Source organism: Taudactylus pleione, unplaced genomic scaffold (genome assembly GCF_031769625.1).
Source record: "Taudactylus pleione unplaced genomic scaffold, aTauple2 ptg000173l, whole genome shotgun sequence".
Lineage (NCBI taxonomy): Eukaryota > Metazoa > Chordata > Amphibia > Anura > Myobatrachidae > Taudactylus > Taudactylus pleione.
The window spans coordinates 5,811,330-5,836,667 of NW_028284575.1; the positions used below are offsets into that span (position 1 = coordinate 5,811,330).

General features: G+C 44.7%; 1 protein-coding gene across 3 annotated transcripts in view; it reads left to right on the forward strand.

Moving 5' to 3' along the window:
• ORC2 (origin recognition complex subunit 2) overlaps window positions 1–20,514 on the forward strand; it is a 26,110-nt gene extending 5,596 nt beyond the window's left edge. For all 3 annotated transcript variants that reach the window (XM_088475508.1, XM_088475509.1, XM_088475510.1), the window contains exons 5-17: window positions 636–728; window positions 817–848; window positions 3,474–3,531; window positions 4,449–4,615; window positions 4,849–4,947; window positions 8,145–8,254; window positions 8,663–8,795; window positions 10,038–10,134; window positions 10,515–10,661; window positions 13,929–14,100; window positions 16,055–16,116; window positions 17,605–17,723; window positions 20,044–20,514. In XM_088475508.1, coding sequence (XP_088331634.1) covers window positions 636–728; window positions 817–848; window positions 3,474–3,531; window positions 4,449–4,615; window positions 4,849–4,947; window positions 8,145–8,254; window positions 8,663–8,795; window positions 10,038–10,134; window positions 10,515–10,661; window positions 13,929–14,100; window positions 16,055–16,116; window positions 17,605–17,723; window positions 20,044–20,130 — 1,376 coding nt within the window. In that variant the 3' untranslated portion in view covers window positions 20,131–20,514. The remainder of the gene's footprint in view (window positions 1–635; window positions 729–816; window positions 849–3,473; window positions 3,532–4,448; window positions 4,616–4,848; window positions 4,948–8,144; window positions 8,255–8,662; window positions 8,796–10,037; window positions 10,135–10,514; window positions 10,662–13,928; window positions 14,101–16,054; window positions 16,117–17,604; window positions 17,724–20,043) is intronic.
• Window positions 20,515–25,338: the final 4,824 nt, after the last annotated feature.

A 25,338-nucleotide genomic window follows, 5' to 3' on the forward strand; every position in this document is an offset into this window, starting at 1 on the left:
CTTTGGGCCTGATTCAGAGCCGCTAGTGAGCGGCCGCTCGTTTGCTCCGAGCGATGTTCGCACATCTGCGGATGCGTATGGGTTGTAATGCGCATGCGCCAACAAGTCAGTGCGGTCGGAAATCGTGTGCTCGCAAAATAGCGAATGCCTGCTAATATGAGTGACAGGATGAGGCGTTTGTGGGTGGTAACAGGGGAAGGTGCTTGAAAACGGGGAGTGGAGATCCGAACGCAGGCGTGCCAAACGGTCAAAACGGGCGTTTAATGGGTGTGCATAATTAACAAAGCAGCGTCATCGACCACGTCACTTGGTTGTCTTTTAGCCTGAACTGCTCGCAAGATTGCGGTAGGAAAATGCTACCACAAGAATAGCGAGCAGTTCATACGCCTTTCGATGTACTCGATTAATCAAATAAATTGTGGAGATGACGTATGATGCGAGCGGCCAAGGGGCGTCTTTACAAAATAGCGAGCGCATGTTTCGGACGCTCACTCAGACATAGAGGCGTCAACAGACCGCAAAGAGCGAGCGCTCAATTTAAATAGCCAGCCCCTTTTTCTGAACGAGCGTCCGCAAATAGCGTCCGGCTCTGAATCAGGCCCTTTGGCCCATGCTCATGTCTTTTATTGTTTCAGCCTCTGAGATGGCGAGAACTCCGGGCAAGAGTGTGACGTTCTCCGCGACAGAGGAACCCGAGGATGATGCTGGAGCACCTCCGAACAACAAGAGTATGTTACTAAATAGGAGATGGTAGTCGGGCATTACCTGGCCGTGTTTATTATAAGCTAATAATGTTCTTTTGTTTTCCTCTGACAGAGCAGCCGGCAGTAACTAAAACTCCCTCAAAGGTGAGCAGACAGGTTCCCTGTTCTGTGTATGACACGCCTGAGATGGCACCTAAAGGGGAACCTCCCCCAGGATACAGGGTTTTAGTTTATATGTTGTGTAATATATTCTTTTACTTAAATAAAGATGTACCCACATACATCTATCCTCCGTGCGCTGAAAGTCACATCACACATAACGTGGGAGCTCCGTGTGACTCAGTAGCGCAGAGCGTCTTTTCGCGCGTCTTTTTACCTTCAAATGCGTCTTATTCGCTCAACGATGTGAACAGATAGCACAAGCAGCTTCTGCTGATTAAAATGATATGCGGCATGTCTATGTTCTCTGTGTGTGACTGCGGGTGTATCTGCATGCAAAATGCTACGTTACAGTGTTACAGCCGCTGACACTGTGACGTAGCATTTAGCATGCAGATACACCCGCAGTCGCTCACAGAACATAGGCATGCCACATAGCAAAAGCTGCTTCTGCTGATTAAAATGATATGCGGCATGCCTATGTTCTCTGTGTGTGTGACTGCGGGTGTATCTGCATGCGAAACGCTACGTTACAGTGTTACAGCCGCTGACACTGTAACGTAGCATTTAGCATGCAGATACACCCGCAGTCACACACAGAGAACATAGGCATGCCGCATAGCAAAAGCTGCTTCTGCTGATTAAAATGATATCTATATGCATTGTTGTGTGAATAAGACACATTTTGAAGGTAAAAAGACGCACGAAAAGATGCTCTGGGCTACTGAGACATGGCATGGCACAACTAGAAGGTCTGTTTAACGCGCCAGGAGGCTAGCTGTATGTAGACCCATCTGTACAATGCAGGGTACCTCCTCCTCCTCCTCCTTCTTCTTCTTTTTCTTTTTTCGTTTTCAAAAGTCACACACATTACATAATAAAATGAGCGCCTTACTCCGAGACGCCCTTTTAATCTAGAGTAATACTTACGCATGTAACACAGGGCCTTCATCCATATGTAATGCTAGTAGAAGGCACTAAGGGCCTGATTCTGAGGCTAATGCTATAATGCTGCCGCTCAACTCATCTTCCTCTCCAAATGCTCTACATCTGCATCCCCTCTCCTACAAGCCCTCCACTGGCTCCCCATCCCCTTCAGAACCCAATTCAAGGTTCTCACACTCACTTACAAAGCCCTCACCCGTTCCTCTCCCATTTACATCTCTGATCTCATCTCCCTTCACTCTCCTGTCCGCCCTCTTCATTCAACTAATGCACGCCGCCTTTCATGCCAGCTGATTACTTCCTCCCACTCCCGCCTCCAAGACTTTGCCCGTTCTGTTCCCCATCTCTGGAACTCTCTCCCTCTCCCCATCAGACTCTGCACCTCTGTACAATCCTTTAAACGGTCTCTCAAGACCCATTACTTCATCAAAGCCTTCCAGCTCTCATCTTAACTTGCTGCTACATGCTCCTTCCTCCCTGCCTACCCCACCTGTATCATGTCTGTCTGTCTGCCCCCTCCCCTTGGGAATGTAAAGGGGAGGGGCAAGCAAGCAGGGCCCTCTAGCTTCTTGTGTTTCTCCTTACTTTACTTTCATCTACCTCTTACTCACCACTAGGGCACCTAACACTTGGGGCCTGATTCAGGAATCTTGGGAATAGAGAGAGATCTCTCTCACCTGATCATTTTGGTGAAACCAGGCTGCACTGCCGGTGGGGCAGATTTAATATGTGCAGAGAGATTTAGATTTGGGAGCAGTGTTTCCAAACTGACATCTAAATTGTAGAGTAATAATAAAGCTGTGCAGTATTTGTGGGCTACATGCAAAATCAGCCAGTATTTACCCCACATGTAAAAAAATGTATGTATTTACACCCCTTGCATTGCAACATGGTTTGTTCAGGTTCACAGTTGAGAGAGATATCTCACTCTATTCCCAACTCTGAATCCGGCCCTTGGTTGCTTATGCTCTGTTGCTTATTTGGGTGTTATGGCCACCAATGTATATTATCCATGTCCTTGTCCTGTATTATATTGTGTTGTACTGTACGTCACTTTTTTGGTTATGTACTTTGTAAGGCGCTGCGGAACACATGTGGCGCCATATAAATAAACGATAATAATAATAATAGTGACCATGTCGGTGTCTTTTGCCGGAATTGCTTCTGTGACTTTATACAAATACTGCTACAAATCCTTCCCTGGTGTACAGCCGAGCGTCTGCATGTGCAGGGACTCAGACACCCACTTTGAGCAGCTGTTGGCGCTGTAATACCACCTGGTGCTTCTGTAGACGCCACCACCGGTGGCACTTTCAAATCTTCACCAGCCCCCAGTAGGGATAGATTATCCATCTGAGCATGACCACCAATGTGCGCAATTCTGCATCACTATCAGCGACACGCCATAAGGTGGAGCATCTCTTTGCCTTCGCTTAGCCACCTCCCAGGAACTCATTCCTGAGACCATAAATCTCCTGTGCACGGCGACTCTGTGTGCGCGCGGACTCCGAACACACGTGCAGGGCGGTTTAGATGCTTGTGCAGAAGAAAAGACAGTCCCCTGCGTCCCACATCGGCAGTGCGTCCTGCTCAGAATCAGCCCTTAAGTTGGTATAACCAGTCCCATTACTTGGCTTATTTATGTTTTTATTGTGTTGTGTTAAGGGCAGAAAACCTGAATTTATTTCCACCACACCCCACAGACTGCGGAAGAGGCTGTCAGGTACAGTATATACGTATGTCAACCGTTATTTTAATTATTTATGAAGCAGTCCGGACGTTAATGTTAGATTTTTCTCCCCTCTTTTTTGTGTTTCTAAATGTAAACAGTAAGGGCTAATTGTTTAAAACCTATTTTTGAATTTACCTACAGCAATGAGGGTCCCATCTTCGACAGAACAGTCTGTAAAGCCCACCTGTACAAAGGCGTCCTGTAACATAGCTGAGATGTAGGTAGATTACTGGCGGCCGGGATGGCGGCTGTCAGAATCCCGACAGCGGAAGCCCAACCCGGGACTAAAGATGGGCATCAAAATCCCGGGGGGAAGGGGTTAGGTTTAGGCTCCCCGGGGGGGACTTAGGGTTAGGCACCCCCCCCCCGGGAGGGTTAGGCTACAGGGAGGAGGGGGTTAGGCATCCCCCCGGGTGGGTTAGGTTTAAGGTGCGGGAAGGGGGGGGTTAGGGTTAGGCACTAGGGGGTGGGAGGTTAGGGGGGGAGAGGGATAGGGATAGCATACTTGGCACCCCTATCGGGATCTTCAGATATCGGGATGCCGCTGTCAGGATTTGAACCGGCGGCTGTTGAGCCGTCGATATTTCATACCGAGTGTTCATCATAGCACCCTGCACCTGTCACAGCCCGTGCAGTTGCTGTTTCCTGCCTGGGGTGTCGCTCTCTGCTCCGGTGCTTCTAGCATACTCTGGTCTGGATCTCAGCAGTTTGTTGCATTAGCTGAGTGTGCTAGAAGCACCAGAGCAGAGAGAGACACACCAGGCAGGATAGAGGAACTGCACTGTTCCCTCTTCCAGTTAGACGACTGGAAGAAAGGGTGAATTGTGAAACTATTTTTTTCCCATATGTATAAATTCATTTATCCTCTAATGTTTGGGTATTAAAAGCACGTCCTTGTTCTCGCGCAGCGCCAAATCTAAGGTCTGACAGTGAGAGCGATTATTCTGCCTCTAACTCTGAGGAAGAGATAGAGGAGAGGCCGGCTACAGCCAAAACACCAAGTAAAGTGTCACAGACGCCCAGCAAAGGGTCTCAGACCCCCGGCAAAACACCATCCAAAAAAGGAAAGAAGAAAGTAAGTCTGTTATAATGGAGTTTTATTCCTCTGTTGTTGGGTTGTAGCTGTGCAGATGTGAATTTATGTTTTTTGTTCATTGTATATGGAAGCATGGTCATTCCCTATTAGAGCGCACACAACTAATTTTGTAATTGGGTGAGATTGTGCAGCCTGAAGACTTGTTCACTTTAGATCCGTACTAGTCAAAGATCAAAGATTACTGTGGTTTATGTGTCTTATGTCTGTCCTAGAACAACTTGGTGGAAGAGTATTTTGAAGCTCACAGCAGTTCCAAGGTCATCACCTCAGACAGAACATTACAGAGGCTGCAGACGCCTAAGTTAGACCAGGTACGAGGATAAATTCTTTCCAATAAGGATTTAACAGGAAATCAAACGGCCTGAACTTATAAACTGGATCTCTAGGTCTCCGATACAGAACAATTTACTTTGGTGCAATAATAGTGAGCATCCATTAAATGTTTCAACTTAAACAATGTAATTGGGTGCACTAAAGTATTTGCGGTATCTGCTGAATTGCTTCAACAAGGCACCCCACCATTTTTGGGATCAGGATCTATGTATGACCTTTCATCCCAAACTGTATGATGAGTGAAATGTAGGGGATGGGTACGGGATGACGGTATCCTAGCCCTCCCTCTCTCCCTAACCCTCTCCCTTTGTGCCTAACCCTAACCCACCCCCCTAACCCCAGTACTTTCCATCGGGATCCCGGCGGTCGTGATGCCGGCGCCGGGATTCTGACAAGTGTTGGGATTCCGTCATCGGCATTCTGACCGCCGGCTTCCCTTTTGTCTCAATGTCAAATGTAGAAGTAGTTGCACTGGCTCATGATACCTATTTTTGTTTGACGATTAAAGAGCTGATTTAGAGGTGGACAGCGTCTATTGGCGGTCACCAAACTGCGACCTTTATGTAAATGCAGCTACAAAGCCCTTCCTTGGTGTACATCCGAGTGTCCGACTGTGCAGGGACTGAGACACCCGCTGTCTGCGTTCGTAGGCGCTGAAATAACGCGTCACCCTCGCTTGCAACATTGAAATTCGCTTCAGCCGTGCTGCCGGTTGCAGTTTCTCCAGCCTTGTGTATGGCCCCTACGTGAGCAGTTGAGCGCAATTTCACCGACACTCCCCTCCACACTCCCATAACCCGTCACCTTCCTACGTCCACTAAGCCGTCTCCCTGTCACCGCCCAGTAAAGCCCATCACTTTTTCAAGACATTTCTGATACCATGTGACTCTTTTTAGGAATTTTCCCAGACGCCAGTAGCAAATTATCAACTACTGTGTCTCTGAATCACATCCTAAGGGGTATATTTACTAAAGGTCGATTTTGATCGATTTTAAAATAGATGAAAATCAATCAACATCGATGTTGTGTTTCTGGGACTAAATCTCACATTTACTAACAAATAATGTTTAATATTTTTTTTTACGTATTAGTAAATGTTTGATCTAACCCCAGTAACATCAATGTTTATCGATTTTCATTGATCTTTAAATAGAGTAAAATCCATTGAAATCGACCTTTAGTAAATATGCCCCTAAATCTTAATTGTGATCAATATTGTTGAACTGTAAAGCGATCCTTTGTAGTGCACTAAGCCTGGGCCCTGGAGGGAGGTGCGGTCCTGAAGTAGCATAGAGCCTCCTCTGCGGCAGCAGGCGTTAGTCCCATAGACTGTACCTGTCAGTAGATTGTCCTGCTGCTCTCTACACTATCCTCAGCTGCAGGGAACCATGCTAGGACTTGGGGTGGTTTTGTCAGAGCGGATCCACGTGAACCTTACAAGACTCAGCTACTGGGTATCTGTGTATTCCGTGCCGAGGACTCTTAGTCGGTATGAGGTGGATGATACAGTGCGGGTTTTACAGCAGACACTAAACATCAGGATAGCGACGATTCCAGTGCGATGAACATGCGCCATGTGAGAGGAAGAAGAAGCCGTTGATTTCCTTCCGTTCGGCTTCGCAGATGGATAATTTGCTTGGCACGGCATGGGCAACACCTAAATGGAAAGTTTAGGTTATATGCAGGAGGCTAACCCTTATATCCTTTCCCTAAAGAGTATATGCGTCAATGACTGTTACAGGTCATCACTATTTCCATCCCAATTGCCCACTGCTATGAAGGAAGATATTACTAGGAAAATCCCTCCACTCACACGTCTATTTGTCCTTTTCCATCTCCATGACATTCGTAATGAATGGGGTAATGGGAAAAGGCCAGAAAAAGAAAGACTACCGGGAAGGTATATAGGGCCTCATTCAGACCCACTCGCAAGCGGCTGTCCGCTCGCAAGTGGGTCGATGGTGTGCACTGCGCATGCGCACGACGGAGGGAGCTCCGTCGTGCGCATGCGCCAGACGCGACGAGCGAAGGACTTTCCTTCGCTCGTTGTGTCTGTTCAAAGGGGGCGTGCTGTCGATGTTGATTGACAGCACGCCCCCTTTGGTGGGCGTGCGGGGGCGTGCCTCCCAGACGGGGGCGTTCCCAAGGGAACGCATACCGTCTGAAGCCGGCCCCACTGACATCACTAGTGATGTCAGTGGGAGTGATTTTGGCTCTGATAGAGCCAAAATCACTCCAGGGCTTGTGGTCGAAAACCCCGACCACAGGCTTCTGGTCGCACGCTCGTATGAGCTGTGGGTGGTGACCCACAGCTATACGAGCGTCCAGGAGGACGCTCCATTTTTATGGAGGACGGCCCTCATTCAGAGCGAGCGCTGTCCTCAGAGCGTCCGGCTCTGAATGAGGGCCCTAGTGTGACTCCCCCTTTCCGTGTCTATTCTGGTGAGTGTAGCCTTAGTTTTGCTACAACTGAAGGGACTTGTCTGTTCCCGGCTAGGCCAGATGTTCCCTACGACTCCTCCGCGGGAGTGCAAGCAGGGATGGGGCGGCTCCTTGGATGTTAGTTGTTATAATACTCGGTGCTGGAGATTCTGCCGTCCACTATCTTAAGTGCGCCGGAAGGTTACCGGCACCTATATGACATCACTTCCGGGTTGTGGATCTGTGCTAAAGGGTTTTTTTTGTACACTGACACTATAATAAGCATTAAAGCACTCAGTTGGATTTCTACATTCTGGAACCCAAGTCCACCCAGCAAAGGGCTAAGATCACCCTTCCTCGGTAAGCCCATTTTTAGGCAAGCTTTATTGGAAAGACTGTGGTGTTTCCTCCAGTGCTTCTGCCAGTTCCCCAAAAAGGTAAAAGAAGGGGGCCAATGTGTTACACAGACATTCTTAAGGAGTCCGGAGCACCCATGAGCCAGATCGCTGATCTGCCTGAATTTAAGTATAATTTATAATCAGCGTCTGCCAGGTCCAGCCACGACACTGGTTACCTGTCACAGGCGCAGCGAGTGCAGCTGTAAAGGCGCTCAGAAAGCCAGCAGCGGGCAAGACGTCTCTCCAGCCTCACGCCCCCCCTGCAATGATTACCCCCGCGGACCGCGCATTGTGCCAGCCCTGATTGTTGTGCAGAGTTTGTGTAACACCGGTATTACAACTGTTTCCATCTACAGGAAACATTAAGAAAACTCCTGGACCAGTACCCCTCCGCATTCGCCGATGATCTGCGCAGACTGAATGACAAACATGAGGCCCTGTTCTACAAGTGGATGCTACAACTGCAGTAAGTGCCTAAGAAATATTAGACATTGAGTGGACACAGTATGACCATCAGGCGACTTCATGCAAAGTAGCTATTCGGCAGATCTTGCTGACGTAGGACGCCTGACTCTGTATAAGAACGGCAAGGAGAAGGTGCGCAGAGACTTGGGAAGTGTAGCACTCATGCAGTAATGGGTAAGTGGCGTGATCTGATGGTCTTTGAAAGTGGAACGATTGTTGGCGCTCGCTGCAGTAGTACGAGCATTAGAAAAACGCCTAATAAATTGGCCACTCGTTGTATAAGTAACATTTTATACAGTGGTAGGATGGTTACCAGTAAGCCATTCGTGGAGAGTAGGCCACAACCCAAACTTTTCTAGGATGCGCCAATTTCCAAGTTTTATCTAACAAAGAATTATTTTCTTTTCAGCTTAGGTTTCAATATCGTCCTCTTCGGTCTGGGCAGTAAACGGAACCTCATAGAGAAGTTTAGGACCTCGCTGCTGCAGGATTCTCTCCACATTGTCATCAATGGATTTTTTCCCAGCATTACCATCAAATCAGTAAGTGGCTTTCCCCGCTGTGCGCCATCCAGATCCGGTGAGATCTTAGGTCCGTTACCGTTTAACGGTCACATTTCCAGTCTTCATTGAGAATATAATGCTTAAAATGACATAGACGAGTAAATAAAATGTGAAGATTAACAGTTCGTGAAGCGATTCTCTTGCGACGTGGAGTTGTGCCATTTGTGGAGCCAACGACACCACGCACAAATTGGCCGATGTAAAGCATTCTACCAAAGCTCGTAAGTTTGCGGAGGAAGATGGCGGTGCTTGCGGAGAAGCACAGCGGCGGCAGGTCTTGAGACGCCAAGAGGGAGAGTATTTTGAGATGAGCTTTGAAGTGTATGGTGGCATGGTGGTGCTGAGGGCTTTGTCATTAAGAGTCATTTTTAAATTGAAGTTTGGAGAAGGCGGGGAGCCAGTGTAGGGATCTGCTCAGTGGTGCGACAGCTTCGAGAGAAGATGATCAGGCTTGTTGCCGTATTTAAGATTGATTGAATCAGGGAGAGATGGGTTAATGCAGTGGTTCTCGCTCTAATCAAGACCCCAAGCAGTTCATGTTTTCCAGGTCACCTGTGGATGTTTAGAATGTGACAGTTGGTCATTCACCTGAGCCCAGTTAGGTGTTCTGGAAAATGTGACCTGTTAGGGGCATTTGCGGACAGAGTTCGAGAACCACTGGGTTAATAGAATGTCAGCTAGCCGGGGGTTTCAGTAGTCAAGGCAGGAGATGATAAGAGTGCATAAGAGTTTTGCTAGCATCTTGTGTAAGAAAAGGGCGTATCCTGGGAATGTTGCTGTGCGGGGTCCACACGACAAGGTCAGGATCTGGATGTGAGGAATAGAGGAAGGCGTCTAGTGCGTCACCAGTGCAGCAGGCCTGTGAGACTGAGGGACAGTGTGGTGTTATTGGCTGTAAGGGACATTTCAGGGGAAGAGGTGGCTCCACCCAGAGTTCTTCCAAGGTATGGCATAAGCTCTTGCTGTGTTCAGCTTCCAAGCAGTTTTGTTGTTGTATTTTCCCTCGCTGGATACTAGAACGTCTATTTTATATCTACTTAGGGAACAAAAAAAAATAATTTTCCATTTTTTTTTTTTTTTTACAAAAAAATGTAGGTGTAAATTGCCAATTAGACAGATATTCTATATTTATTATATACATTACATTATGCAGCACTTACTGTATTTAAGAAGCTAATACGTAACAATAGTTAAACAATGCGTTTTTGTGCTTCCACCTAGATCCTGAACTCCATCACAGACGAGGCCCTTGGTCACTCGGGGACCTTTCGGAGTCCCTTGGATCAAATGAACTTCATAGTACAGAAGCACAAAGATGGTAACTGAAATACAGTCTAAGGTTATTAATCTGGGTGACCAGAGGGAGCCTAGTTTTTAATCTTAAACACACTCCCCCTAACTAGCAGAAATGAGGGGGGGTACATAGTCTGGGCTGTTCCAAAGGTATTAGCTGCCACCAATCTGTGGCCTCTTCATAATGAGCATGTTTATTTTGCCTATCAGAGCAGCTTACAGTGAATTGGTGCTTCATGAGCTGTTGATTTATTAGTTCTTTTCAGTTTGGTATAGTTACACTTGGGGAACATTTCTCTATGGTAGCCTCGAAGGTAAACGCAAGGTTTAGTCGCCCCTGCCGGCAGGAATATCCACAGTACCACACAAGGTTATTTCATTTCTTGATTGTTTTATTTCCTCTAGATCCCTCTCTAGAGCTATATCTTCTCATCCATAATCTGGACAGTCACATGTTAAGAGGGGATAAAAGTCAACAGATACTCGGGCAGCTGGCATCTATCCCCAATGTCCACCTGATTGCTTCTATTGACCACATTAATGCTCCGCTAAGTAAGTGTGAATGTATGCACTTTGTTGCAGGTTGCCTGAATTTAGAAGTTGGGATTAATTGTCTACTGCAGGGGTTCCCAAACTCTGTCCTCAAGGCACCCTAACAGTCCAGGTTTTAAGGATATCCATGATTGAGCATAGATGGTTAAATCAAAATGGCTGAGGTACTAATTAAGTCACCTGTGCTCAGGCATGGGTATCCTTATAACCAGGCCTTGAAACTTCTGGTCTACTGTTTAATTCTGTTTCTATTTTAACCATTTTCTTTGCAGATATAGATTGAAACGATTATAAATATGCACAAGGAATCATTGAACATACATTAGCCAGCTGTATTGTTTAACACGTTATCACGGTTAAGCTAGCTGGTTAACCTGTGCGTCCCATAAACCCATAGCACCAGCCTGTGCCCTCCTTAACACCCCTAGTGCCATCCTGTCACCCCAATCTTCATGTTGCCCCCTAACAGAATTGGCACCTGGCACTTAGTGAGGAGAGAAGAGGGGAACGTTCCGGCAATTGGGGGAGGTGGAGAATAGTTATTCTGGTGACCGGAAGTTTTCCAGCCCAGCTTTCTATCCCTGCTTTATGTGATCTTTCAAAAACGCTCTGTAAGTCCAACTGGGTTATGCGGTGTTGTCATTGATTAAATCTTGCTCTCTGACTAAACACATTGCAGGCCTTTATAATGCTAGAGTTCTTTTTCTTCTGTAAGTTGATAAATGTAATATTCTTGCAATCTGTAGTCATTATTTAGTGTTCATTCTAGCGCCCTGCACATGTCACAACCGGTGCTGTTCCTCTTCCCTGCCTGGGGCGTCGCTCTCTGCTCTGCAGTTTCTAGCACACTCGGCTAATGCAACAAACTGCTGAAATACAGACCAGAGTGTGCTAGAAGCACCAGGGCAGAGAGCGACACCCCAGGCAGGGAAGAGGAACTGCACGGGTTGTGACATGTGCAGGGTGCTAGAATGAACACTAGCAATTTCTGTGGTACATGCTATTTATAGTGTTCTATTAATTCTGGCTATTATTCTATTGTGTTCATCTATTCGCCTGGCTCTGCTGCATTGATTGGACGTCTCTGGTAAGTTTGTGCGCTCTGCTGTGGCACTGTGTGACATTATACCAGTCTGGGGAGGGGGGGGATGGTTCCTTTAGTGCAGGGAATGTATAATGTAATTCTGGGGACAGGAGGAGCTTCCTGATTGGGTACCATGCCCTAAACCACATCCGTGCAGCATTCAGCTGTCCGTTTATCACCAGCTACGCTGTCCTACTACATGTGTGGTAATTCAGTGATGTTAATTGTGCCACATTTTCAGAGTAATGCAACATAAAAGAGGTTTTGTCACCGTCTACAGCTGTCATCCAGTTGGGGCACACTGGAAAACCATGGGGGATAGATGCAGTACAGAGTTGGGCACTTTAAATCTGTGGGCCTGATTCACTACGGATCGCTATTTTTCTTATACGCCCACTTCCCCTTACTCACATCTGTATACTTGGCCAACATAGAGAAATAATCGGTAACATCGAGTAACATCGGACCCATACGCACTGTTAATGCAGTCAGATCTCACTCAGGAATTGCTAACTTTAGCGCACGCTATGGGTTTTCAAGCGGCGTCTGGTTTCGCAGTGGCTAATTTATGCGCGCCCATGCAACGGCATTGAAACGCACTGGGCGTGCCGCCTGAGTACATCCTTTGGGGCGTTGCAAGAAATATACTGCCAGATAGCCACCGGGTTAGGGAAGCGAAGCGGTGCCCAAGTTACTGTATTGCCCCTCTGTACCTCATGTTATTCCAGTTTACTGCAATGAACGGAGAGAAAAAAAATTCTCATTTTCGGAATATCTTTTAAGTTTCCTCCTGAACTGACGCAGGTAAAGAAGCCCTTCAGGCAAATGTATGTGTAAATAATACAATCCTCTGCTGTGTTCTCACTGCCGGGTCTGGGCAGTGTAATCTGGATGGAGACAGATATCAATTTTAAAGACTCTTGCAGATATTGCCCCCTTTGCTGACAGGACACAGATATAATTGTATCCTCCAATGTACGCTGAGACACAGAGCACAATATACCCTCTCCGTCTACCTCTCTGCAATGTCCCCAATGCGCCTCTTAAAGACGGTGAGGAATCTGTAACTGTGCCTGTCACCGTACAGTAAGCGCAGCCCGACTCTGATTTTGTCTGTCAGACCCGTGAAGCAGGATAGCCAAGCACGCCTGTGACATTGTTCTTGGGGAGATAAAACCATTAGGGTCCCATGTGTTTGATCTCTCTGCACCTCCTGCTTTACGTACCCCTGTCTTGACTGTTTAACAAACCTTTCTCAAGGTTTGAATACAGCTGCAGGGTCAGTACATCAACCCGTCCAATCGACGTTTCCGTTACACTTCACTTTGTTGCTTTAGTCGTTAGAGCGATGTACCCTGGAAAGCTGACTGTACATTGCTGAGATAAGGCTGAACCCAGCTGCACCAGCGGATATTGTAGACTGGGCGCCCAGGGTTTATGGTAACCGGGAGAAGAGGGGTGTTTTATTAAAGAACTCCAGGTAAATGTGTGGTATAAGTATAGACACAACTTATCTATAGTTTGTTTCATTCAGCTGAGGAATACTTGTGTTTTGTAATAAACGGCCAATGGTGGGTATAATTGCTCTTTCATTTTGAAGCATTATTTTCTCTTGCTCTAGCAACCAGTGGTGCAGTAGGTGTTAGACTGATGGAAGTCACAGCTTTGTTTCTTGATTAATAAAGTTGTAGTGTTCGTTCTAGCACCCTGCACCTGTCACAACCCGTGCAGTTCCTCTGTCCTGCCTGAGGTGTCGCTCTCTGCTCTGGTGCTTCTAGCACACTCCGCTGACTCAACAAACTGCAGAGCGACAGACCAGAGTCTGCTAGAAGCACCAGAGCGGAAAGCGACACCCCAGGCAGGAAAGAGGAACTGCACAGGTTGTGACAGGTGCAGGGTGCTAGAATGAACACTAATTGCTGGTCATATGATCTGCACCTCAGTAACTGGATGATAGCTTCAGTGCTGTAAACGTGACCATCTGTTACTTTGTGCCGGTGTGAGATAGAAGTTGCAAACTGAATGGCCGTCCTGTCCTTTATCTCCTATCAGCTTGTGCCCCTTTTACATTCTCGCTGCTCGGTCGCCATAGAACAGTTGCCCAAAAATCTTAACAATGATTATTACAGTCTGTTCTGCAAAATAATGATACACTTACATTGTTTTGTTTCTATTCCCTACAGTGTGGGATCAGTGTAAGCAGAGTCTGTATAACTGGCTATGGTACGAAACCACCACTTACAGCCCTTACATAGAGGAGACTTCCTACGAGAACTCTCTGCTGGTGAAACGCTCCGGCGCTCTGGCCCTCAGCTCCCTCACTCACGTACTGCGCAGTCTCACGCCCAACGCCAGGTAAACGGCCTCCTGTCTTTATGGTAAAGTGGTCGCAAAGTAAATTCACCACCATAATTACTAACTTTATTATGCCCTATGCCTAAAGCACATGTCCATCCAGCGTGGAGAACGTATTGCAGTGTTTACGAGTACACGTATAAAATGTCCTGCACTACTGAAGGGATTAGATGTACGTAAGCAGTTGATCACTGTTTTTGGCCATTAATGGCTGTGGGAAGGCTCTCCTGTCATGTCTTACATAGGGGGAGTCATCAAACTCCCTAAAGAGGTCAGTTTTAAGGTTTTGCCCATAGCAACCAATGAGAGTCCAGCTGTCTTTCCTCTTCTACAGTCTATAAAATGATAGCTACAATTTGATTGGTTGGGTATGATGAATAAAGGGTTACTTTTAGGATGCCCCAGTATGAAATTCGGCAAACAAAAGTTCCAGTATGTAGTAGAATTCCTATCTGTCTGCCTGGGAGCTGTGTCCCTATCACACGGATGTCATATGTATTACGTGCTGTATATGATGAGGGTAATGTCCAATGATATGTGATTATTGTACGGCGCCGCCTCTGAAGGGTGAGCATAATCTATTATTTGAGCCATATAAGGGAATGAGGGAAGCTGTTCTTTGAACGTTTGGGTGACATATACGTAAATGCTCCCTTCCGAAATAAACTACTTATGTCTCCTTATATACACCAAGCCTCCATACGCTGCGCAGCTCAAGGCACCTGCCGCGATGGACCCGTGCCGAGCGGTGTAGCTTAGCGACTTTTAATTTAAATTTGCAGCTTATTCACACCACAGATGCGCTGAAAAACGCCACTCAATCTGTATCGGAGACACCGTACTGCGATTTTTAATATTTTTTTCACTGCACAGGAATTACTTTTAAATATGTACAAAGTCTCAAATGAAGCAGAAACGGAGCTTGGCGTGACAAAAAGCTGCGGCCGCTGCATCCATAGCACTTCATATGCAGATTCAGAATCATCATCACAGATGTACAAGTGTCGCATATTAAATTAATCCGTGCAGTCTCGTTATGCTGCTTTTTTCGCATCCTATTGTTTAATTTGTGAGAGTAAGACGCTCGGCACAAGCAGAGCTGCACGGTATGTGGCTCGCCGAGAAGGGCCGTTTGGCGACAGGGTTGCATAAAAATCTGATTTTTAGAAAAAAAAATAAAAAATCAGATGGATTTATTTGATCTAAATCACCTTTTTTTGGATTTAAATTGGATTTTTAATAGTTTTACATTTGTAAACGTTTATTTAAAAAAAAAAAAAAAATTGTAAATAAAAAATCCTATTTAAATCAAATTAAATCCGTTTTTGATTTATTTTGTTTATTTTTTAAATCCAATTTTATGCAACCCTGTTTGGCGAGACTTTTATAGTGGTGTAACTGTATATGGGCACATCTGTACCACTAAAGACGTGTCATATTACAACAAAGGTTTGACGCATCTCCCCCTCAGACTGATCTTATGTTACCTTCACCATGCTGACATCACGCCCCAAACCGGATCAACAGGATCACTGCTTGGTCACTTCTATATGTGACATTTAAGCTGGGTACATACTGGAGCGATGTACACCCAGACGATATGGCGACCGACATATCGTATAAGGGGCACACATCAGAATGACGTAATGAAGGCTGGTTGTGATCCCTTGTTCTGTCCATTATTACTTTGCATGGCGCCACATGTGATGTCATCCGGTTGGCCATGCAGCATGGCCGACCGGAAGATATCGCTGATTACCGTAAGAGCGTGCAAGACACACAGATTGGGTCGATATCGCTCCTGTTCTTTGTACCCAGCTTTATATTTCTCAGGTTTAAAAGTAGTTTATCTTTTTTTTATTTTTTTATTTTAGTTTCTTCCCACCAGAATATCACTGTGTTCCTCTTACTTTCCTGGTATATTCTAAACTAATTGTAATATCCTGGTGCTTAGGGGGATCTTCCGTCTGCTGGCAGAGTACCAGTTAGCCAATAAAGACAACCCTTCCTATACAGGTATGTGTTATAAATATATGGGCTGTGCACTTATATTAAGCAGTTCATAGGCTGGTGCAGTTTGTCATGTAAAGATATCAGTGGTTATAAAGATGAACGTTTGCTGGGCTGTTACCAGAGCTTGAAAATGACTTTTAGGAAACCTTGTTATCTGTGCTTCTGTATTACCTCTACTGTCTGTTCCCAGAGTCCTTTGATAATAGACACCGAACAGCTGTTTTATTCATTTTAAAACTTTTTGGGTGATGAACACGTTCTGTAAAGTTTTTTGGTAAATGTGTATTTCTCCTTTCTGCAATAGAGGAACACAGACGACAGCTTATGTTACACCCTGCCACCATGGTGATTAACCTCCCCCATCTTCTGTCATCCCCTATAGTAGCAGAGAGGAGGATTTAAAGGAAAGGGTGGGAAATAGCCTTAACTTCAATTTTTTTATTTTTTTAATTAAATTCTACTAAAACCATGTGTGTATATGTGTATGTATGTTTATAGGGGGAGCAGTTGTGAAGCGGATGGATAGGGTAGGGTTAGGTTAGGGGCATCCGGGGGGATTTAGGGTTAGGCACCCCCCCCCCCCCCCCCGGGAGACTTAGGTTTAGGCGGTGGAGAAAGGGGGGGTTAGGTTTAGGCACATGGGGGGGAACTTGGGGTTAGGCACCCCAAAGGCAGGGTTAGGGGGTAGAATAGGGTTAGGAAATACTTACATTGGACGATAGGGATTTTCACCCTGCCGGGCAGCCGCTGTCAGGATTTCATATATATATTATACTATACACCCAAATTGTCTCCTTAGTTGTACTTCTCGCAGGCTACCAAGAAGAGAAGCCAGTAGCAGGGGGTGGGTGTCCTGAGGGTCTCCCATGATTGATACTTGGCAAGAGAGGGGGGGATACATGGCTGCAGTGAGCCCTGGCCCCAGGCTGGTGGACAATCCTGTTCGGTGATCATCACAGCGTGGCCGGGGGAGTGAGGGGTGACAAGCCACGGTTGCCTTAAGCCCTGTGAGCTCGGGCTGCAAGAAAATTGTCTTCTGTTGTAGTCGCTGGTGAGCATTACTGATAGGTTGCACCCGATGTTGTCAGGGACAGTCCGACTTGGCAATGGATCTCATCAGGTGCGACCACACCAGACTCCCAGCTAATTGTGGTCTCAATCAAACTGTAGTTTTGCTGTGTCTCAAATATTCAGCTTGTCTTTCAATGTATCTGATTCAATGTGTCCTTAACGAGCATTTCTCATTTTCTGCTGCACGTCTTCTGTGTCTGACATTATCTTCCCTATGCAACCCAGATAACGAGAACGCTGCTTACTCCTATAATCCCTTGCTTACTCCTATAATCCCTTGCTTACTCCTATAATCCCTTGCTTACTCCTATAATCCCTTGCTTACTCCTATAAACCCTTGCTTACTCCTATAAACCCTTGCTTACTCCTATAATCCCTTGCTTACTCCTATAATCCCTTTCTTTTTCTATCGTTATTTAGGTCTCTCATTTCAAGATTTCTACCAACAATGCCGAGAAGGGTTTCTCGTCAACAGCGACCTAACGCTAAGGGCTCAACTGACTGAATTTAGAGACCACAAACTGATACGTACAAAAAAGGTGCGTTTCATGCTCTTATGATATACTGTACAATGGATGAAGTCATTCCTCTACTTGTCTGTTATTTATTCCATGGGGACGGTATGAGATGCGTACAGGGCAGTGTAAGCTCATGAATTATTAATAACCGAGAACTGTTCCAGGTTTGCCTGCGTGTAGAATGGTGCATTGCTTGCATGCAGTAGCCGCTGATTGGGGAGGGGGCTATGAAACTGGGGAAAAAAGTTTTTTGCTGTCTTGTTTGTAGCGTAGAACACCTAACAAACCTCTGACTCCTCTATGTCGTCAAATCATCAAAAACATAATTCATGACCAACTCATGATAGATCACAGTGATCACTGATGCAGGCACCATGTCTTGTATTCAGAATGTTGGTAGTAATGTAAGTTTACACTGTGATAAAGGAGATAGAGGTGCCCCACCCCCCGGTTCATTTCCATGGCAGCCATAGTTTATTGGTTTAAAATTATTTTTTATTTATTGAAACATACAATAAAGAATAAGGCACAAACACACGCATGGGCCTACACAGCAAATAACAGAGGACCAGAAAGTAGTAACAAAGTAAGTGGACTGTTGTGGCAGGCGGCCATCTCAGTAAGTACAGAGATATAGCGATCAAGACATGAGGAGATTCAGATCGGCATGGGCGCCATTTTTCCCAGAAACTGACCCGCGAGTCAGGTGAGACCATAGCAAACCGTTAAGCAGCGTCACATAGGTCAAATCGCATGATCCCCCGAATACCGGTCGGGTCTCATACCATGGCGTAGTGTAAAAACATTTGGGGAGTTGTGTTTTATAATCTACAGACAATGAAACGTTAATGGTGGGTACACACTGGGCGATATTACTGAGCGACTGCACGATTACGACATCGTAATCGTGCAATCGCTCAGTAATCGTGCACAAATCGTGCACCTTCATGTCGGAAACGACCAGCGATGCGCACTCCTGCTGGTCGTTTCCGACATTGTTCATCGATTGAACATGCAGCACAATCTGACGACCTCGTCAGGTTGCTGCATGTCAGGGAATGGGGGAGAGAGCCCGGCGCTGAATTATATAGTTAATGATATCGTTCAGCGGCTGTGCTCAATGTCATGAACGACATTGAGCACAGCCTGCCGGGGACACACTACACGATATCGCTCAGGGAGCATATCGTCTAGTGTGTACGCACTTTAAAACCTTCCCAGATCAGAACTTTTTTGTTTTTTTCTTTAGTACGTGTCTCTTTATACAAAGCAGATTCCAACCAAATCCTACAGAAAGCATAGAATAATTTGACTTGAAATAAGGATATAGAGCAGGGGTGGGCAATAATATAGCTGATGTGGGACTACACATCCCAGCAAGTTTTTTTTTTTTTTTTTTGGTGTTTACCCTTAATTGCGTATGCTGCATGTGGATAGTGTGTGGGAGGACTAGTTTGCTATACTTAGGGGTATATTTAAAAAAGTGAGAGTTTTTAGAAGTGGAGATGTTGCCCATAGCAACCAATCAGATTCTAGCTATTATCTTCTAGAAGGTGCTAGATAAATGTTTAGTAGAAACTGATTGGTTGCTATGGGCAACATCTCCCCTTCTAAAAACTCTCACTTTAGTCAAATATACCCTCTAGTATTTTTGATGTGTGTACTTAGGGCCCCTGATTCAGAGTTGGGAATAGAGAGACAGATAGCACTTAACTGTGTACCTGGACAAACTATGTTGCAATGCAAGGGGTGTAAATACATAAAAAACAATTTGCATGTAGGGTAAATACTGGTTGCTTTTGCATGTAGCCCACAAATACTGCACAGCTTTATTATTACTCTACAATTTAGATGTCAGTTTGGACACCTCCCTCCCAAATCTAAATCTCTCTGCACATATTAAATCTGCCCCCCCCCCTGCAGTGCAGCATGGTGTCACCAAGATGATCAGTTGAGAGAGATATCTCACTCTATTCCCAACTCTGAATCAGGCCCTTAGTTTTTTTTTTTTTTTTTTCGAGATGTATTCGGATTCAGTTCTACTCGGTTACGTTCGTATTTGAATACCGAATCTTATTAGCTATCGGCTGTCACGTGTTTTGGATAGCTAATAGGATAAATCCGAACTTGTGCTAATTTGGCAGAAAGAACAGAGTAGAACAGAACCCGCACATCTCCTATTTTTTTTTTTTGCAGCCTAAGATCATTGCAATGTTGTTAGATTGTATTTACTGTATAACCAATGGTCTCGGAGATAGGTATTTCTCTGTTGTGCTATATTGAGTAGTTTGTACTTTGCAATTGCCTGGTAAATATTATTGTATTACCTTGTCATTCACAGGGTGCCGATGGGGTGGAATACCTGATCATTCCGCTAGATATAGGAACCTTAACAGACTTTTTAGAAATGGAAGACAAAGAGGGATGAAGAGCGATCCGCCTTAAGAGGCGCGGAGCGTGCATGTGAGCAGGTGAATGCTCTGCAGATACGCTGGCTCAGGTGTATATAACACCCGTGTCATGACTTACATTCCGATTATATACTAGTCAGTGCTTAAAGGGTCATGTGACGCTGTTTTACCGTCTTGAGAGATGAACATTTGAGAAACATATTCTTGCACAGAATAATAAATGTTCTCACTTAGCGGCTGAGTGTCAACCAATCGCCATGGATTATAAGCGCGTTGTAATGCGAAGGGTCGAGGCTTTGTTTCCACATGAGAACTACAGAATATATTTTTAGTAAATAAAAATGCCAAAAAACTGTATAGTGGTTTATATTGTCATGAAATAAAACGGATTTTCTTTTCTATTTTCTTGCTTCCTGAATTACATGGAGTCGTTATATTGTATATGGCTGTTTTTACACTTGTTTGTACTCTTATTATAGACTCTGGTGCAATACTCGTTTTTCTATAATAGGGCAACTTTAGCATTTACCACCAGCTCTGCCAGACACGGCTCCATGCTGTACGCTACGCGTTTCTGCGGACGGAATCCGTGGGTTGTTTTCTTCAAACGTGCTCCCGCGTGTCACCCAGTTCAGGTGTAAAAGCTTGATTGCGTCAGCATCATGTGGTAATTCATTAGTGCATGAAAAAGTTGGGTAATCTCAGTGCACCTCCAAAAAGTGGCAAATAAGATTGGCTAACGGTATAGAAAGCGGTTAGCGGCCATATGCAAAATATCTGAGGTTCTTAAAAGGTGCCAAAAGCTAATGGTGTTTTTCATATTTTTAATCAACAGTGAAAAAATGTCTGTAATGGGATTTTTTATTGCTTTTAAGACCCTTTCAAAAATTACAAAAAAGCAAAACACTTGAAGCGCCATCAGCAAGTTCAAAAACTCACTTCCCATCTATACAACACCCCAAAGCACCACGTCCCACACAATTCAACCCTTTTTCAAGCTATTTACAGAAATTCACCTTTAAAGTGACGTCCTTATTGGTCAAATTATGCTCTTTAAATGTCTCCAGGTGCCGGATTATTCATAGGAAGGGGCGTTCCAGGGGTTCTGCACTCGGCCCTGATATTTTTACCTTGAAATAAAGATTTTTTCACTGTTTTTTTATTTTTACCTACTCAGGGGCAGCGAACTAAAAACCATGTTAACCTAACGTGGATCTCTAACTGAATAGGGAAAAGATGTTGGGTAACACAGGCTAAAGCAACCTATGGCTAATTCAAGTTGGGTACATCTATGCCTGATGCACACCTGGTACAATGGTAACATTTCTGAGCTGAATGCATATTGAGATTATTATTATTTATTATTACATTTTATTTATAGGGCGCCACAAGTGGTCCGCAGCGCTGTACATACAGTAAAGGGTACACAGAACATTACATTACAATACAGTAACCAAAATATAAACAGAACACAAGTAACAATTAGCAACACAATTCTCCATACACAATACAGCTCTGAAGGTGAAGGCTGTCATAGAAGTGATAGAGAAGAAGGCTGTGAGACAGTGGGGAGGAGAACCCTGCTACTAGGAGCTTACAATCTAGATGCATCTGAATGCAGATTTGCACATAAAAACATTTTTCTTTTCCTTATACAAAGGCAATGGTGCGCTATGTAATAGCCCCTCACACTTCTGATGCAAGCAGCAGCTCACACTGAAAAAATGTACAACAAAGATATAAAAAGTGTAGGGTTCGGCCTGGGGCAGCTGATGAGTCAGATAAAATATTTTATTATTATTATAAGCATCAGTAGAAAACCTAGAAATATCTGCACATCTATAATGTACCAATTGCACTGGGTCACAATATAAAACAGGAAATTGATTGTTGCACACCAATAAGCAATTAGCAAATAATATGCAAATAGTGGACTAATAGAGTACAAATGTCAGCCAATGGCCCTTATGTGATTCTCTGGGCTTTTCTGTTGTTCATTCATCAGTGGCTTATTGCAGAATATTAGTATTATAATAAGTCCCTAAGACCTGCCGCTAGGGCAAGATGGCTGCTCGATGTGCATCGGTGTTGCCGATATTTCTGCCGGTAAGCGATGTCGTACGCAGATGAGAAGGCAGCAGTTGGCGTCCCTATGCTTGGGTGATCTTTGGAACTGTTGGCATGATTCAAAGATGGACGATATTGAGAACGCAGATGTGTTTTCGCACTGTACGCAGCTGCAATCTCATTAACATCCATCTTTGAGCCTCCCCTCTTTTACAAGCCCTCCACTGGCTCCCCTTCCCTTTTAGAACCCAATTCAAGGTTCTCACGCTCGCTTACAAAGTCCTCACCCAATCTACCCCCATATACATCTCTGATCTCATCTCCCTTCACTCTCCTCTCTGCTCTCTTCGTTCAACTAATGCACGCCGCCTCTCCTGCCAACTGATTACTTCCGCCAAGATTTTGCCTGCACTGCTCCCCACCTCTCCCCATCAGACTCTCCGCCTCTTTGCAATCCTTCAAATGGGCTCTCAAGACCCACTACTTCATCAAAGCCTTCCAGCTCTCATTCTAACTCCTTGCTACATTCTCTTTCCTCCCCATCTACCCCATCTGTGTCACCCCTGTTTGGCTGCCCCTCCCCTTTTAGAATGTAAGCTCTTACGAGCAGGGCCCTCTTCCCTCTTGTGCTTCTCCCTACTTTAGTTTCATCTACCTCTTACTCACCACTAGGGCACCTAACACTTGGTGCTTATGCTCTGTTGCTTATCTGGGTGTTATAGTCGCTAATGTAGCAATGTATATTATCCCTGTCCTGGTCCTGTATTGTATTGTTCTGTAAGTTGCTTGTCTACAATTTGTTTATGTACTTTGTAATGCGCTGCGGAACACTTGTGGCGCCGTATAAATAAATGATAATAATAAATACCCGGGTGCCATCAGAGTGAAGTGTAAATAAATAGAAATAAACACAGTTGCACTCCGGGAATAGTCAAAATCATAGATGTATTCAAAACATGGAAGAAAAGAAGCAGCCGACGTTTCGGGGCCACATCACCCCTTTGTCAAGGTGGATGCTTGTGTGTATATGTGCATGTGCGTGTGTGTATATATATATATATGTGTGTGTGTTTATATATATATATATATATATATATATATTCCACCTTTGCCTAGAGGCAGGGCAACAGGACTCCAGACAGATTTAAGAAGGAGGAATGTGGCGAGGGCAGGGGGCCGGGCATGACTGAGTCTGCATGACACTCCTCTCCGCCAGTAATGCAGTGACTGCATGTATGGTTGAAATATTATAAATGTGATGTTTTACAGTTCTTAAACCTCACCAAGCGGGTGCAATAAGCACCTCTAGATTGCCCAATCTTTCCCTTTAAAAGAGCTTTTGCCACCTAACGCTTACTCAGAGACCCTGAAGCACCCTGAGAAGTTACAGGAACTCTGCAGGATTACCTCAGCTAGTGGTCGGCCATGTTGTGCCAGTCAGCTCAGGGACCGTTCTCCCCGGAAAAGATTACAGTGTGTTACGTTGATGCCTATGTAAGTTGAACACAAGTCCAAAACTAAAATGCAAAGTGTGCTTTTCTGTACCGCAGGCGTCTTAACAAACCTGCGGCTCTTATAGGGCAAATTGCGTATTTTTTAAAGTGGTTTTTTTTTCACCTTAGTTTCATCCAATTCCTCACTAACCCTACTAACTTATTACATTACCAAAATCCACCGAATCTATCTACACTTCCCAGAGTACCCCAATGCAGGGTGCCTGCTGCAACCTGTGTACTTGGGGTGGCTAGGTGGCCGTCCTCTGATTCGGGTATCCTTTCATCCGGGAAACTTTATCTACAACCAGCCCCAGTGATGTCACATCACCATGAGAACTGGATCACGGTTAAAAGAGGGTCTCGGACATTAGCTAGGGTTCTACTTCAGGTTATTCTGGCGAGGGCCATGGCTTCTGTTGGTCTGCTCTAGAGTTCTATATTCGGCCTTTTGGAAGTCATGGTCTGTATCCTGAAAACCCGCTGTATTTCTGCCTGTGTGTTTTATTTTTCCTTTGTCTTCTCCTCTGCATTTATCTGTTTTACTTTATGTAGTACAATAAATGCTGGGATACTTAGGGGTATATTTACTAAAGTGTGGATTTTTAGAAATAGAGTTGTTGTCCATAGCACCCAATCAGATTCTACTTAGCATTTATCGGCACCTTCTAGAAGATAATGGCTGGAATCTGATTGGTTGCTATGGGTAACAACACCAATTCTAAAAACCATCACTTTAGTAAATATTTCCATTATTGTCAACTGCATGGGGCCTGATTCACAGTTAGGAGCAAACAAGGAGCAATTTGCTCTTGGAAGAAACCATGTGGCAATGCGAGAGGTGCAAATGTATCTATATTTTTTTGCACGCCTATAGTGGACAAATATTGGGCAGCTTTGTTTTTACACTGCAATTTAAAGTTCAGCTAGAACATGTCCCTTCCCAACTCTAAACCTCTCTGCACATTTTAAATCTGCCCCATCTTCAGTGCAGCAGAGTTTTACCTAGGTGCAAATTGCACCTTTTATTTTTGCATTTCCTCCTAACTGTGAATCAGGCCCATTATGTGGCCTGTATGCTACACATGTGTTTGTAAACTCTATGAATTTTCCGTGGGGCATCCAATATATTGCAGGCAACAGGTGCATTCTAATAAGTATGAAACCCTTTAGATTGACAGCTATTTTTTTTTATTATTCTTTAAGTTGCTGAACTGATACCATATATAAGAATATATCTTCTCATCAGTGCCTTATCTCTTTTTATTCTTATGCCACAGTTCCTTTCTATACACTTTGTTTTTTTACTTCCTCAAAACTATTCCTCGCAACAGTTTTTTATAAGTGTTGGTATTAATAAGGTCATCTTTTACTGATATTTCCAAGATCAGGAATGTGACTTTGTTTTTAGTTATAACTTAAGCCGTAAATTCTAAATTTGGTTAGCATGTAAGTATGATTAAAGTCATTAAGGGTTTCTTGTTAACCTGCAGAGACAACAAAATAATTCTCTATACCTATACAAATGTAGGTATTGGTTGTTGTTCTATCATTCTACATTTTTGCCATATACAAATTAGCAAAACTGGCGACAAACTTAGTCCCCATCGCTGTGCCCTATATTTGTCCATAGAAGGATCCCTTTAACCAGAGTTGATATGAATC